The 16,484-nt window shown below is 41.5% G+C and overlaps 1 protein-coding gene across 1 annotated transcript in view; it reads right to left on the minus strand.

Annotated features, from left to right (window-relative positions):
* The window catches only part of DPYD (dihydropyrimidine dehydrogenase), a 3,651,715-nt gene that overhangs the window by 2,354,609 nt on the left and 1,280,622 nt on the right, over positions 1-16,484 (minus strand). The window contains exon 8 of the mRNA XM_069641531.1: positions 2,173-2,260. Within this exon, the coding sequence (XP_069497632.1) occupies positions 2,173-2,260 (88 nt within the window). The remainder of the gene's footprint in view (positions 1-2,172; positions 2,261-16,484) is intronic.

The following is a 16,484-nucleotide window of genomic DNA, read 5'->3' on the forward strand; positions in this document are numbered from 1 at the left end:
TTGGCATGGATGGGAGGAGTGTGTGCTTCTCTATCATTCTCCATCTTGTGACCGGGCTTGCTCTTGTACCATGCTCTGCCCTTTCTCCTTCGCACTTAGGGCATCAGGTGGCACGTAGCTGCAAGTGGCAAAGTGGACAAGGGTACCTTGTGTATGGGGAAGCAACCTTGCTATGCTAGGCACATTCCACAAACTACATGTAGAGAAATGTGTTCTTTATGTACAGCACAGGGTCCAACCCTGCTGGGCCAACTTAACACTTTTTCCTTTGAATGGGATATCATTACATTGATTAATAACAATACCCTTTACAATACTGCATTATATGTAAATCTATACAAGGCAAAACAAAAAAGTTATCCAGGATGCGGTGTTCAGCTTCTAGGCCTCACTAATACTGGTTCCTTGTGAATCCGAATGAGTGCTGTGTGATTCAAACACATGGGTGCTCATTACGAGGTGGGCACAAAGGGATACCGGGCACCGTTAAGGACATTGGTGCCAGTAATCCCTTTGCGCCCTATTCCAAGGTCCCTTAGCAGGTCCCTTCCTTAACGCTTGGTTTTACCAGACAGGGCCCGTTAAGGGACTTCAGAGCTAATAATGGCACCGTTATTAGCACCTTCCCTCCTTCCCATTTCAGCCCTATGGGGGCTGAAATGGGAATGGGGAATGGCTTTTTCAATGGGGACTTACCGGTCCTGCAAAGGTCGGAATAGACCGGTAAGTCCCCATTGAACGAGGGCGGACTCGGTACCGGTATTGGAGGTAGTCATGGCGCTAAGAGCGCCATGACTACCCCCAACCTAGGTACGAGGCCCATGAACGCAAGCCAAACCATGTAAATAAAATACAAAGAACATGTTAAAGAACTCTGATGGATTGGTGTTTTGAGACTAGTCGTACACAAATTGGAACCCAATTAACCCTGAACTATCTGTAAAATGTACAGTTACACATAAATAGATGACAATGAGATTTCATTTATTTTACTTCATGATTTGTCTATGAATGTCACTTTGCATCTTTGATCTGTACAATGCTACTTCAGATTATATCCATGTATGTGTTTTGTATGAATATGTGTATGTTTTGCCCTATGTATATAAAAAAGTAGAAATGTTAAGAAACGATCCAAAGAGTCACAGTAGGTAGACTCTACAAGTCTGCAGCACTTCAGTTGTGAAGACAATTAGCCAAATAAAGAACAAAGGGTTACTTGAAAAAAAAACTCTAATCATTAATTATACATGACTTACGCTGTGTTATTTTGATTGGTATTAATGCCACCCGATATGCATGCAAACTGTTTATACCACGCAAGCATGATGAAACAATAGAACCAAAATCATTAGAAACTACCCATTAGGACTACCCCTGTGTTACAAAGAACTCTGAAGGTGCAGGAAACTAAAAAACTATCTTTTTAAAAAGCATGTTTTTCTATACTTGGGCATTTGAGCTAGGTATTGGTTTCGCAGCTAGCCAACCAAAGTGCCATGTTTCTATCAAATAGTCCTCATCTCAGCTGGAATATTATGCATCGGTGTCTAGTCAAAGGATCAAATCTAAAGGGTCGACAGGTCAAAGGATCGACACCAAAGGGTCGACAGGTCAAAGGATCAAATTTTCGTTTTTAATTATATATATTTTTTTGGTTTTCGTTTAGGGAAAAAAAGTGGTTTTTAGCAAAAAAAGGGGGTTGGGCAGGACCCCCCCCCAAAAAAAAAATTGTGAAAAAAAAAATAATAATTCGATCCTTTGACCTGTCGACCCTTTCACTGTCCATCCTTTGACTGGCAACCTCATGCATCTATAAGCTTTAATGTATGAAGTTCCCAGAGTAAAACAATAACAAAAAACTATGATATTGCCCTAAAAACAAAACCTACACATTTCTCTACAAAACCGGTATGTAAATACGAGGCATTTAGCAGATCATCTTTTACAGTCACTCTACAATATAACAAGATGGCGACTGTACGTTAGGGCACGTTAAAGGAATTTCTCAAACAAATGGGATAGCTCGGTTAACAAATGCCACCTGCTCACATAAAATTCGTTTTTCTGCAAATGCCCTTCTGGAATCACTTGTCCCCAACTGGTACAGGAACGTGTTAAACATAATGAGATCCATAGTTTCATGTAATCAATAAAGTCAGATATTCCTACCAATTCCAATGAAGATTGCTGCAAATCCTTCCTTCTTCAAGCTGCTGACAGTCATGGCGTTTAAGCCGAGCCCTTCACCTTGAACAACCTAACATACGAGAGATGACAAAAACATGAGTATATCCATTGTCTCCATATGTTTTACAACACTGTGAAAGGCTAAGGTTTTGTTTAATTATTAATAAAAATAATACTGAACAAGTTTTATAGGTTGTTTCTTGCAAACAATTCCCATTCTGGCACACTCCAACATAGGTAATATGGACCATACGCGCTATGGGAATAATAGTGATGTTCCCACTGGTGAAATGTCTATTGTTGGAGAACTTTAAAAAATGTGTCAATGAATGCACCTGACACGTTATTTACAATGAATCCTGTTTTGTGAGCACATTTTTTAATATTAGGCATGTCACAATATTGATTTTGCAGCGGTATGATAACATGCTGCCAAGGTGATGGTATACCGCGGTTATCGTGGTATTAAGCAAGTATTCTCAATTCCAGTAAAAGGTGTCAGCACGTTGGTAAAAACAGTTCTACAATGATACAGCTTCTGTGAGAAACTCAAATCGCCAATTTATTGTTTAGGTGTTGTTCACTTTAGATTGACTTTGTCTTGCTTTCACTGTATTGATAAGGTCTACTACACACAAACATGCTTCTATATGTTGGGGTCCCAATTATAAACACATAGTAGAAGTGTTTATGTTGCATTGCATTTCTGCTTGGAGACCAGTCAGTATTTAGGGCTATACCTTTTTTATCAATGCAAACAGTATCAGGTGTTTATCCATTACAACTGATTAAGAAGTGTCAATTAGAGTGCCTCTTTACCAGCACCGATTGATCTATCAGCCCAAAGAAACATTATTTGAGTAGCTTCTTTTCCCTGGCATTGTACCACAGCTTTGAGCGCTATCAATATAAAATGCGCATATTCACAAACTCAAGAGTGCCTTTGTATGAGGGACAGTTTAGGAAGGTAAGGGAACAGACAGTAGCTTTTCTTAAATACGTGTTTTTCTTTAACATTTTCTCTGGCAGGCATATGAGTCCAGACTAGCGACAAAAGGTGTCATCGTTCTGAAGGAAGCAAAGCAAGTCTGCCCCTCTGTGACTCCTTCAATCTGGCAGTGCTGATTACAGTGAAGGGGGAGCATCCCTCTTTGAGGCTAGGGAGGTGAGCCTGCTCTGCAAGACCCACCCTCGGGGTCTGGACAAGTTGGACATCCCTGGGAGAGACTCCCCCTCAGGGGACAAGGATTCCTTTTCCTGTGAGGAACTCCCTAGACCATCCCTAGACCATCCACCATAGCAGCATATATGAGACTATCAGGTGTGAAGAGGGCCACAGCCATAAATCTTTTGAAATCCCACCACTGGCATCTATTCTCCAGTGAGCCGCAGTTTAGACTAAGCTAACAGCGGCTACAAGCGTTTAAAGTACGCAGCTGCCCAATTTAATACGTCCTGTTGCCATTCTGGGCCGTAAGAGGAAAAACTCCTAATTTCTTTAATAACAGGCATTCATGACGTGAAGCGCCATTGTTGGGAGCATTCACGACTGGATTCATTCCATCTCACCAGTTCGCCAGCCCCTGAAAGACTCAGAGGAGATCTAAGGCTCCATTGCCACACACCCCCCACCATTGGTTTTCTACCAAGAGGCAACGCAAAATTGGCGATTGGTCTCCTGTCTTGAAGAAGGTTGAATACTAAGTTACGATATGAGGGGACTGCTTCATCCTCGCTAAGAGAACTCAACCAAAACATGTCGGCAACGGTTTTCTAAACCCCCTGAATGTCAACCGAGGGGCACATTGTAAAATAATTGAGTGTTAAATTTACAACTGTTGGACCTATTATTGTGATATAAACAAAACATCACTTCTCTTTATTCTTTTTATCCCTTGTGAATATGATGATTGTATGAATGAGCTGTGAATGAATTGTTTATGGAGGGATGCATTGTGGTTGGTTTGTGGAGCAGAATCATAAATATTGTATATTTTTTTGTATGACCATGTATTTGTACAATAAATAAAAAGCTACTATGATTTAAATAATAGTTAGCTGTCATCTCTGGTCTAGTTGGCCCAATTTCTTTAATATATTGTACTGTTCACATCCCGAATCCATAAGGCCCGATCTCTGTATAATGTGCTGGCTCCACTAGAGCCCTATTCCCACAGAAGCCCATTTCCCCTTCCCTTCAGTGTTGAAAATATGTAGTATCGTCTAAAAGAATGCGCCCTCCAAGAGCGGGAGAGCCCCAGGCTCCACGCTGCATCCATGAATCTCCACTAAACTGCCATTAGGCCCATAACCCCCACCCAGTCAGGCCAGAGCAACGCACACACCAATTATTTGACCCCCACACCCTTCCCTGATACGCAAGAGACCTCCAGGTCCCAATCCCCCTCAAGTGTCCACAGAATATCTAAGCATGTGAGACCGTATTTCTTCCCAGCCGCAACACATATCCCTTGTAACACGAGGTTCCAGGAGGGATACACTAAAGATCAAACCCCAGGGGGAGAACTTGAGTACAAGAACTGCAGTATCAATGAAGCCCTGAGTGTATGTGTCAGCACAACTTTATTTTATCCTCCCTTCTCCCTGGCACCATTTCCCCTGCCACCTAGGTGCCTGCCACAATGAGTTAATATTCAGGCTTAGTGTGTTTTGCTTAGATAGGAGCAATGTATTTCATGTGTGCCCCGACCTTCACTGCAAGGATGAGCCCAGCTGACCCACGTTGATCCAGACCGACGGGGAAGAACTATCCAATTACTGCTTGGCATCCCCTATGGAGCAAGCTCATGTGTAGGGTGCCTCCAAATCAGTGGCACCAATTTGTACTATATGGAGTGACGCTTTTGGTGTTTATAATCCATTGTTTTTGATTGTACTAGTTATAGTGCTTTCGAGCAGCAGAGTCCTTTGCTGATTGTTGTACTCTCTACGAATAAACCTTATTATCCAACGCTATCTCCTGGCCTATTCCGCTAGCGGCTTGTCTTTATTCTAAAGTGTGCATAAATAGGGTCTTGCCTTCAAAATGCTCACAGACATTAGGGGCGCTGTCTGTCAGGTCGATGCATTTTATACAGTCTGAGATGCTGTTTTCACAAATAAATGTCTTCTCATCTGACAGAGGTGCACATTTAAATTCTTGAATTTTGCTCCCTACTGCCACATGGCTGCTGGGGGATAATGACTATATTAGTGTTCAGGGTGCACATAGAAACCTAAACTATTCATGGTGGTGGGCTGTATGCTTTCTGCCATACTATACAGCCCTTGGTAATTGTACAGGTAAACATTGTGAATAAGGTAAAACACGTCATCTGCCCGTTTCAGCGATCTTTACAATTCTTTGTGTATGTTGAAGAAGGGTCCCAAGAATGCCCAGATTCATGACTTGATGAAGAGCCAGAAATGTTTGCAGCCACCCATCTTATTTTGGGATGAGTCCCGAGTGCACCTATGATTGACACATACACAGAACGGTATCCTATGAGTCAGCCATGAAGACTGAATCCGGTATATTTCTTCACAAGTATAGGGAAAGAAACAGAGATTGTGTCCCCATCTAGCACCAAGAAGCCACTATGCTGATGTCATTAGTGACACCACCACGTAGCACTGTTAGGCATGAAGCACATTTGCAGTCCTGCACCACATTGCATAGACACACATTCACATACATTCACATACATGAAGAACATGCTAACACAGATCTATAGCTAGAGGACAGATACATATACATACTGTCATAGCTTTTATTATTTTTCTCAGCCAAATGCAGTAAAGCAAAATTGCAAGGCAACAAGAGATCCTGAGCAAGCTTGCTGATGCTTAAAGCCAAAAAGCCTATGGAACTACAGGAGTGCATATGGATCGTGGTAGCACCATGTATGCTTAACGTATAGGTTACCTAGAATAACATGAGCATGTAGAAATGATATTATGAAGTCTAAGGAAAATTACAGAAGGTCTCAAGTCACAGAGCATGAGGTGAGAAGCGCTGATTCAGGCTGCACAGAGTGCAAAGCAGTCTCACAGCCAAGGTCAGAGATACATGGACACATTCCAATCTTCAGACGACAAGGGTCCAGCTGCAGAGAAAGGGAATACATCCTCATAAATGCAGGCTGAAGAAGCTCGATTTTGTGGTCTCTAAACACATGAAGCAGCCAAATGAGACAATGGACATTCACCCGTGGTGGGAAAGCAGCAGCAATCCCAGCAAAGTCAGACAGAGAAAGCAACAAGTGTTGCAACGCTGGAGCACTCTCATAGGCAAAGATGGTAAATTACAAGTTACAGTGCAGACACATAATTGTTCACATCACCTTGAAGAGGTGCACAGAGGGCTGAGAACCGAATAGAGCCCCAGTTCTGGGGAGAACAGCCCTAACAAATCACAGCTTAGAAATTCAGGGGTGGATGACAAAGGGAAAGAACCAAAGGTAAGCCCATTACTCTGTAATAATGTAATTGATAGTGTCTTGGGGACAGGACAGGCCAGCCACCTGACATGCAAGGGCCAGTAGAATAACAACTGTAGCGGACTTCCATAGGTATTATTACTCTTGATACCCAATCCTCTCTGGTGATAGGTTTATTGGGGATGGGCCCAGGGATGACACAATTTGTTTACACAAACTCAATGCACACCATGGACAATTGAGAAATACTGGAGAATCTTGATTGTCTGGTATGATCCCTGTTGGTTTTTGCAATAAAATGCAGTTCTAACTTGCTATTGGCTGAGTCCTTCATTTATTCTGGGGAAGGGAGTTTGGCCGTTGAGTCGAGTGGACCCCCAGACCCCTGATATACCTTGGGTGAAATGACCCCAACAATTTGACCATATGTTTATAAAAATAAAAACATTTAAAACATGTAATCATCATTCCAACCATGAAGCTAAGTTGGATCACTGTAAAGGCGGTGAGCCTTTGGAGGACTGTCATTTGCGGGGATAGAGGTGGGCAGGTCTGGACAGCATACCATCTGGGGTCCCTGTCATGCAATGTTCTTTTGGTGGGGCAGCAATGATTCTTTTACCATGCTCATGACATACATATTTGTCTAAAAAATGGTCCGGTTTTGATCTTTGGATGTGAACATGGGAGGAGTGGAGGCAATCTGTGTTCCCCTATCCCCTGCAAAGTCTCAGGGATGCGAAGACAACTTTATCTTTTTTACTATGGCTTTCTGGGAAACAGGGGGGTCCATCAGTCAATGTGAAAATTATTGACAAAAGTATGCTGTTCTTCAATTATTATCTTTTTTTCTTTTTAAGCTGTTTAGAAATGTGTAAAAATAGTCTGCTGCCGGACCCCCTACACATAGCAATGTGTCTATGAGAGAGGAGAAAGAAAGGGCCAAAATGTGAGAGTGGAAAGTTTGTGGGAGTAAGTGAGATACAGAAAATGATGACAAAGAGATAGGGAGAGTTAAGGAGAAGCGAGAGAGGGAAGATAGAGATGAGGAAAGACAAAGACATACAAGAGGGTGAGTGGGTGGTAGAGAGAAGAGAAGGGAGCGACAGAAAGAGAGAGACATAAATAGTAACGGGGAGAAAGACAAAGAGAGCATGAGATGAGAGAAAGACAGACAGAAATAGTAACACTGGGAGGGAGAAAGAGTCAGAAAGAGGAGGAGGGGAGAGAAAGAGAGAGAAATAATAACATACATAGAGTGAGAAGATGAGAGAAATAAAGAGAGTGACAAAAATAGTAACATTGGTAGAGAGGGAGAGAAAGAAAGGCAGAGAGAGGGTGTAACAGAAATAGTAACAGGGAGATGCAGAGAAAGAGGAAGAAGGGAAGACATAGAAAAACAGAAAAAGAGAGACAGAAATAGTAACATGTGGGAGAGAAAAAGAAAGAGAAGAAGGGGAGAGAGAGAAAGAAAGAACAGAAGAGAGGGAAAGGGAGAGTAATAGTAATGTAGGGAGAGAGAGAGGAATATGGGAGTAAAAGAAAGACAGAAAGATAGTGACAGAAATAGTAACAGAGAGGGAGACAGAGACAGATAGAGGAACAAGGGAAGAGATGAAAAGACAGAAAAAGAAAGAGACATACATAGTAACAGAGAGCAAAATAGAGGAAGAGGGGCAAGAAAGAAAGTCAGAAAGAGAATGAAAGAGAAACAGAGAGAGAGACTGGGAGTTCTCTTCTTCCTTGTCACAGTACTTACACGCTGAGGCCCCATTCTTCATAACCAGAATGCTTTATATATTTAATTTTCATTTTCCTTACTCATGCTATCCGATCCTCTTCCCCCACTCCACACCACACATTGTTAGTCTGGCCCACTGTACGTAGCTTCAAAGGTACATTTGGGCCTCCCCAAAAAACAATTGTACTCCCCTGGCCTAGCCCAACAGTGTTCCCCTGCATATAGAATGGTAGAACAGGGACACCACTGGGGTATCATTATGGAGAGGGAAAAACATGTCCCATTGAAATGGACGACATACTGAATATGAAACCATTTAAGTGAAACTGTGATAATGCGATAAAGAGAATAACGAATAAGCCTGAAAGAGGAGTCATTAAAAACTGGGCACAAAAACCCTGGGAAGGGGGGAAATTGCCCCATGTTTTAAGAAGTAAAGGGTGGAGCAAACCAGAGGGAGAATCCAATACATGTGAATGGGAAGTGAAATCTAGTGAACCAAATAAGAGGAGATCAATCAAAGTATGAAGCCCCAGGAGAGGGGGAAGGTGAAGTCACAACAAAGTATACCCAAACTGAGAAGGCCTGGGTTACAAGAGTCAGAAAGGCATACAAGCCTTGAACCAACTATAAGAAAGGGCGTCAAAGAGGACTGTTGAAAAGCTGTCCCTAAAGAGGAGATAAAGCCCAAGTGTACTGTGAAAGAGTGAAAAAAAACATATCCAGAATGTGCAAGAGTCTATTTAAAGATATCCTACCAAAGAGAACTTTGGAATAAAGAAGAGACATTTCAATAAGAGACGACCGGAGAAGGGAGACATTATCTTGATCTAATTTAAATTAGTTAAAATAGTGGTAGGGTTAGTTAGAACTAGTTCGGACTGTTGATATATTAATTAGCAACTTCCTGTTGACAGACAAGCACTTTTAGTTAATTTAGATAGGCAGGTATACACCTCTAGCCATAGGAAAAGATAAACCTTAGCCGTACTATTTTAATAAATATCAGTAAAAATGCCCTTCAAGTGTCCAACTCCTTCTAACCCGCCACATTACCTTGCTTTCTCTCTCATTAACATAAACACTCAGAATATATTGTGCATCCCAGATCACAAGATGCTAATTGCTGCAGTTAAGAAAAATGCAACCACCCATCCTGACACTATAAAATTGTTTGCATGTAAAATGTGACACCAAGGGCCTCATTACGACCCAGGCGGTAAATTACCGCCTGGGTCGTACCTTTACCACCATGGCGTAAACTACGTTTACGCCATGGTGGTTGGCGGACTTACCGCCCCATTCCGAGGTTGGCGGGGCGGTAAATCCCCAATCCCCATTTACCCTTCCCAATTCCCATTTTTGCCCCATAGGGCATAATGGGAGTGGGGAAGGCGTTAATTACGCCACCGTAAATTACGGTGGCGTAATTAACAACATGGTCCCTTAGCGCCATGGATTTTAACACCTGCTAAAAGCAGGTGTTAAATCCTCCATGGCGCTAAGGGACCTCGGAATCAGGCGGTAAGGGTTGGCGCTGTTTACGCCGCCGTAAACCCCTTACCGCCTGGGTCCTAATGAGGCCCCAAGTAACATGTTATAATTTTGCTGTAAACAAGTTGAGGCCTGCAATGTATTGCACCACAGCCGTGATCAAAAATGAAATTGGTGTATTCATGTTTTTGGAAGTTTCAAGATGCATTGCTCCACTTTGCATTGCATGTTTAATTAGCCACTGTCCTATTCCATGAGCAATGTCAAGGAATTTCAAAATTACAAAATCAAAAATAACATAGGTTTTATAATTATTGCTAAATTTATTATAACCAATAGCGAGTTTATTTTTAACAAGTTCCCAGCCACGTGTCACTAACCATTTGCTCAAGTTCGAGGCTTGCTTCAGAATGCTTGACTGGTCCCAGTCTTGAACCTACACTAATAACACTGGGAGGTGACCAAACAGCATATTATGCAGTACAAAACATCATGAAGAAAAGATTTCTGGTTGCATTTACCTAGCGATTCTAAGACACTGCGTCTAAAACAAATAATTACCACATTTATGTTTACAGTAAATAACAAATGTCCCGAGAGGAATCGTGTATTAGTGTAACTTGGATTCCTGTATTTCACATATTTCTAAAGCTTCCTTTTTGTGAATGACGTTACAAACACTTTTGAAAAAATTACTTGTAACTGACTTATCCTGGAAACACCCTTTAAATCCAAAGTAAAAAAAGTTGTTTGCTTCTACATTTTCAAAAGTTACAACAACCAGCAGAAAATGAAGCCAGATGTATGTTTAGCGCACTGTTTTGAGAAGGTCCAGCAATGTTTCCTTTTCTAGTGAACACATTTCCTACAGTGCACTAGCACTGCTGTTTTGGCATTGTCGCTTTTAACAAATCACTGTCCTTTGACAGGAAAAGCAGAGAACAGACGATAAACAGGTATAAAGTAAATGAATGTTATTGCTAGCATAACATGACCGTAACAGTATTAAAACGGTCATACCGGTTCACTGTTATGAATCCAATGGAGTCATCACGGATCCCCCGATGGTAACCTCCTGGAATGTGGCCAGGTGACGGGAGACGCTACCTCATCCTGAGGGGCGGCTATTTGAGGGAGGATCAGATGGGAGGAGACAGCTTCCAGGGAGATGTCATGGCTTCATTGGATGGGATATAGTGTCCCCCATTTGCCAATAAAGAAAACCCCTTAATACCGAATACCCTAATGGCCTACTGCTATGCATTTATACCCTCTCTGTCTCCTTTAGGGAAAATAGAGAAACCTTTGCCCAAACCCCTTTAGGCCAAACTTCCATCCCTGGTATAAAAAGTAAAAGATCCAAGAATTACTTTTCCAGATCGAATTCCCCTCAATATGGAACTGGCTTGTTATATGGAACCATTAAGCGTGATGTCCCAAGTTATCTGCATCAGTTAACATCAATGGACTCCATTTCCCACAAACACCCAAGTACCTGGACAAGGACAAGAAAGGGAATGATACAGAGCAGAAGGAGCATCAAGCGCATTGAACGTGATAGTTGTTTTCAGAAGGCACCTATGCATGGGCCATTTAGAGATTGAAAACAATCTCTATGAGGCAGCTGTTTGGGAGACGTTGTCATACATCTTTGGGAGGTGTCTGGTCCAAGGAAGCACGGGCATATGTGGTGTAGCAAAGGGGCTCACCAGAAAGGAGGTGGAGCAAGACGTGACACTTATACACCAGGAACCAAAGGAAGATTCCTGGGCATTCGGCAAATGGAGAAAGCAACGCTTCACCTACTGGGACCTGAAGGAAAGCAGGCGTGCAGATGTGAAGCCGCAAGAGGAACCAGAGCGACATGAAAACAGCCCATAGTGGAAAGCAGACGGCAAAGCTTTGCTGTGAAAGCGCAGATGGGATCAAAGACGCCACACAGAGCTGGTGAGTCAATCCAAGCAAAGTGGGGACCCCAGGCCATTTCAGCTACTGCACCAAACACAGTATGTAAACTTTAAAGTCACAGAAACAGACTTTAAGATGATTGTTTGAAACCAAGAAGGCATATTGCAAATACAAGCTCCAGCCATATGTGAGTGTACAGAATGCAGATATGGGGGAAACCAAGAGCGAATGTTGAAATGACCAGATATACAAAACCAAAGAAGATAAATACAATTGTGAAATTAAAAAGAGGAACTGTTACCTATGAAAATAAGAAGTCCTGGCAGGTGAGTAAGCTAGGCAGCTAGAAGTGCATGAGATGTCCTGGCAGGGCATTTTCAAATCTAAACAAAGTCCCAAGAAAGGATTGTGTATGTTGAACAAAAGAAGGAAATTTACAAAAGAAGGAGCATTTAAAAGAAGGACCTACAAGACCACGGAGCTTTGTAATTAACAGGATTGTTGTGCGCCTAGAGAGACACAAATAACAGTTAGACAAAGGTTATTTGGTTTTACTTGTACATTATGGTTACAAGTAAAACCAAAAATCCCCAGAAATGTTCCAGTTATTGCAGGCTAAGCAACCATAACACACCCCACCAACGTGCATTGCTAAGACTAACACCCACGGTATCAAAGATTACATTACATACTACCGCTGTGTTCAAGCATAAATCGGTCAAATCAAGGGGGTGGGGAGAGAAATTTAATGTAGGGTAGGAGATTGCCTCTATTGTGGTGGCTCTGAAAAGAGCCTTTTTTACTTTTATTTTTTAAGTGGTAATGAAAAAGCACCTTTTGTTTTTAATTTTTATGTGGGGGTTCTCTTCTTTTCCTCCTTACTGCCTTGCATTAACATCTGTAAAGCATTTCTTAGATTATGAAGAAAACCAAGAATGAACAGCAAAACACTGTTAGAAAAAACAGACATCTCACCACGTCGCAAAACTATACCCATGCTTCTATCAACAAGGTGCTTTCCAACATTTTGCTGGGGATTAAAGACATTGGGGTTATTCCATTGCGTTCTAGGTGGTATTTCAGAAATAAAACACCTTTGCAGTAGGGAAAAGCAGCATCAGTTCTGCCACCAACAACTTTAGTACACAAACCAAACTTGGAACACTGAGGTAGCCCAAACGCTCTCCTCCACAGTGCAGCACCAAAACATCAGGACTACCAAAAGTACCCATGTCTCTACAAAAAGCAAGTAGTGCCTGAAAATTGCAGCCAGGCACACTGAACCACAAAGACTGCAGGCCTGGAAACCCAAGATCACGAGAAACCCACCTTGCCTGAGCATACCTCTCCAGATAATACACAAATGAATATCCTACTATCAATACAATAAGTCTCTGCCTCTCTCCAACAACAGACATCTTCACTACACAACCAACAAAACAATGAAACAAATTATTACCCTCCCTTCCTGTAAAGCACAAACAAAAACACCTTATTGGCTGGTCCCCACAGTCCCATTTCCATGCCAGGCATGCTCAGAAGCCGCGGATGTGGCTGGCCCTATATGCGAACTACTGCGGTGTCCGTGGACACTGTAACACTATTCTTGTAGAAAAGGAGGTAAAAATGTTAGGTTTTTACCTAGTCTCTATCTTACATTTACACAAACAAGTCAACACTACAGCCTCAGCTACAACCTATATGGGTTGTGCTTTTCACAGAGAGCTGTTTTACACTAGCTAAAGCCCTTATTCTGTCCAAATTGGACTATTGTAATGGTCTATATCTAGGTGCAAGCAATTTCCTTCTCAATAAACTTCATATCATGCAAAATAATGCACTTAGAGAGGCCCTGAGCATCACCAGGAGAGAACACTGAAATCAGAAGACAGCACAAATGTCTGACAATCAACGAGAAGATCCAATTGAAATCTATGTCCCTTACTTTAAAATCACTGAATCAGGCCGCCTCACCCTAACTTAAAGAGAAATGTTCCATCATATGCTCTACCCGGGTCACTAGATTGGCCAATATTTCTAGCCTGGTAGTCCCAAGGTATAAACTAGAAAAGTCAGGAGGGAGAAGCTTTCCAGTTATGGCTGCCAAACCTTGGAACACCCTCCCACCTCACCTCAAAATGACACAGTCTTTCTCCAACTTCAAGAAGAAAGCTATCATCTGGCTGACATTGAAGGACTAACCTTGACAAAAAGAGCTAACACATCACTGTCACCTATATCATTAGCTGTCTGCCTAATCATATGGTCTTAACCTGTGTAACTTTCACAGTGCTAACTTATCTGTAAATATCCTACTCATCCTTAAATATCACCTTTAGACTGTAATGTGTGATCTGCTGACTTTTATTAAAGTATCTGATTTGTTGAAACTGTATAATTGTACTTCTGTAGTACTTTAACTTTCTTTAATGCGCACAGATACCTCTGGATTTGGTGCGCTATAGAAATAAATAAACAAACAAACAAACCCTGGGGCAGTCCTTCTTCCCTTTCTACTTCACTCTTTGCAGCACTCCGTCATTGGCTACTGTTAAGCAGTCACACAAGGATCCACCAATCACAGGCAAACACTCTACATCAAACTCTGTCATCACAGTTCAACACTTTAGATGTACTGTTGAACACTAAGTGTACAGATCTCCTGTAATTGAAAAGCATCTCCATCAAAAACTATTGCAAAACTTTCCAAGATTTCTGCTTCCAGATTCATCCACCTCTGCACCCTCCAGCACAAATTACAGGTATGCATATATCTTGTAGAGTACTCTGTCATAAATGCATTTGAACAGGCTGCCTGGCAGTTACCCTGCATAACCTACGGAATAATGATGCTCTCATTTGTCCCATCTCCTGACATCATGTGGCAGTTACTTACAATGCTGTGTGTTTTAAAAATGTTATTTTTATGCCCACTTGCAGAACAGCTGCAAACCACATATTTCAATGTCATGACCACTCTCTCTGTTGTTGTTGTTGTTGTAAAACAAAAAAAGAAAACCACATTGGGAACATGTGCACCACAAATTCAAGTGACAGATCCTATGTTAATTGCCAGGAATGCACACAGAAAGGGGAAACTGCATTTATGTTAGAAAAAAATGACAAGTACAAACTTTGTAAAATTACCACAATGCAGCATTGCAAGGAAAGCAAAGAAATGCATGTGTACATTGCCAACAGTGGCATCTATAAATGTGAATAAATAAATGCAAGAACAGGACCAGGAAACGATCTCTGCACTCATATAGCAAGCATCTATGTGTGAGAAGCTTAACAAAATTCCACACACAGCACCATTCTGTACATCTTTCTACCCTAGGAATTGCACTAATCAATTTCCAAAGAAAGCAGTGCAACAATATCTCACACACTTCCGAAAGTGCAGTCCCATAGGGCACAGTTATCACTGCAGCACTGGACCCCATAGCAACAATGCTGATTCTCCCAAGTACCCACTACTATACAGTGCTGTACGATTGGACACACACACTTACTCTTCCTGCCAACAAATCCTCCTACCATCTAAAATAATGTGTTCTCCTAGTGCTATGTCTGTGCCATTAACACACATACCTATTAACTTCCTTCTTTTGCAATGGCAGTGAAGAACCGCCTTCTAAAAGCCAGTCAACTCTCTGCTGGAAGATAAAACCCAGAAGAAACCTACTCTTCACATCCAACAAACTAAGTGCAGTAGTGTAGTAATGTCTGCCTGCTCCTCAGACGGTGCAGTGTTGTTGTAGTGTAGCCTAGACAATTCTATCCAACCCCACAGCACTTGCTTCACTCTTATTCATTGCACCTTAGCAGGTCCATTTTGTGTATTGTCATCAGAACACCAGTATGGTAATACCCACTAGTTTTGTGAAAAATTGTAATGTCCTTACTTCTTCAAACACAGTACACTGTCATAAACACTGAAGCAAACCTTTCACACAGGAACACACACGCATACCAGTACAGCCTTCCCAACCAAAAGTAACAGCCCTTTCCACAATCACACACCCCTCTATGTATGCCTACCCTCATATTCAGACACTCATGCACAGTGCACACAAATACATTGCACAACTTGCAAAACCACACTTTCCTTTTTTTCTTCAACAGACAAGAGAATGCCTACCAAAAAGCAACTCCATAGAAAACAACGCAAAGATAGAATAGATAAAACGGAAACCATGCAGATTAACCATACACTTCTAGCAGACTTTGTACAAAAGTTCAAACAAAACATCTATTTCTTTTGTATTTTTAAAATTGGTTAAGTTGTAATTAAAACTTTTTCAATATAACATAATTGTAAAATGCAAGAGACAAGATTTGAGAAATTGCACTGTTCTGAGTAGATTTAACGATGAACCATTCTTGATGAATTAGATGGTTACAATCAATGCAATATAACCAGTTCAAGGTCATGAATACCCAGATGAATATTATAATGAGAATGTGCATTCGGTTATGGCTAAAGAGGCCAGTGAGTGAGAGCAATAGAACTCTGTCATTGGTTTCTCTATTACACAAGCATTGTGAGGCATTGTCCTAATGTCAAGATGATAATTTCATAAAAATGTTTGCATAATGGTTTGGATTGTCTCGGTTTTCATTGGAACATTTCTATGGATTCATTGTCAATTAGTTTACTTGGTCAAAGGGGTGTAAAATACAATTCAAAACAAGGATGTAAAAGTCAT

This window comes from Ambystoma mexicanum, chromosome 1q (assembly GCF_040938575.1).
Source record: "Ambystoma mexicanum isolate Mex_15411 chromosome 1q, UKY_AmexF1_1, whole genome shotgun sequence".
NCBI classification, from domain to species: Eukaryota; Metazoa; Chordata; class Amphibia; order Caudata; family Ambystomatidae; genus Ambystoma; species Ambystoma mexicanum.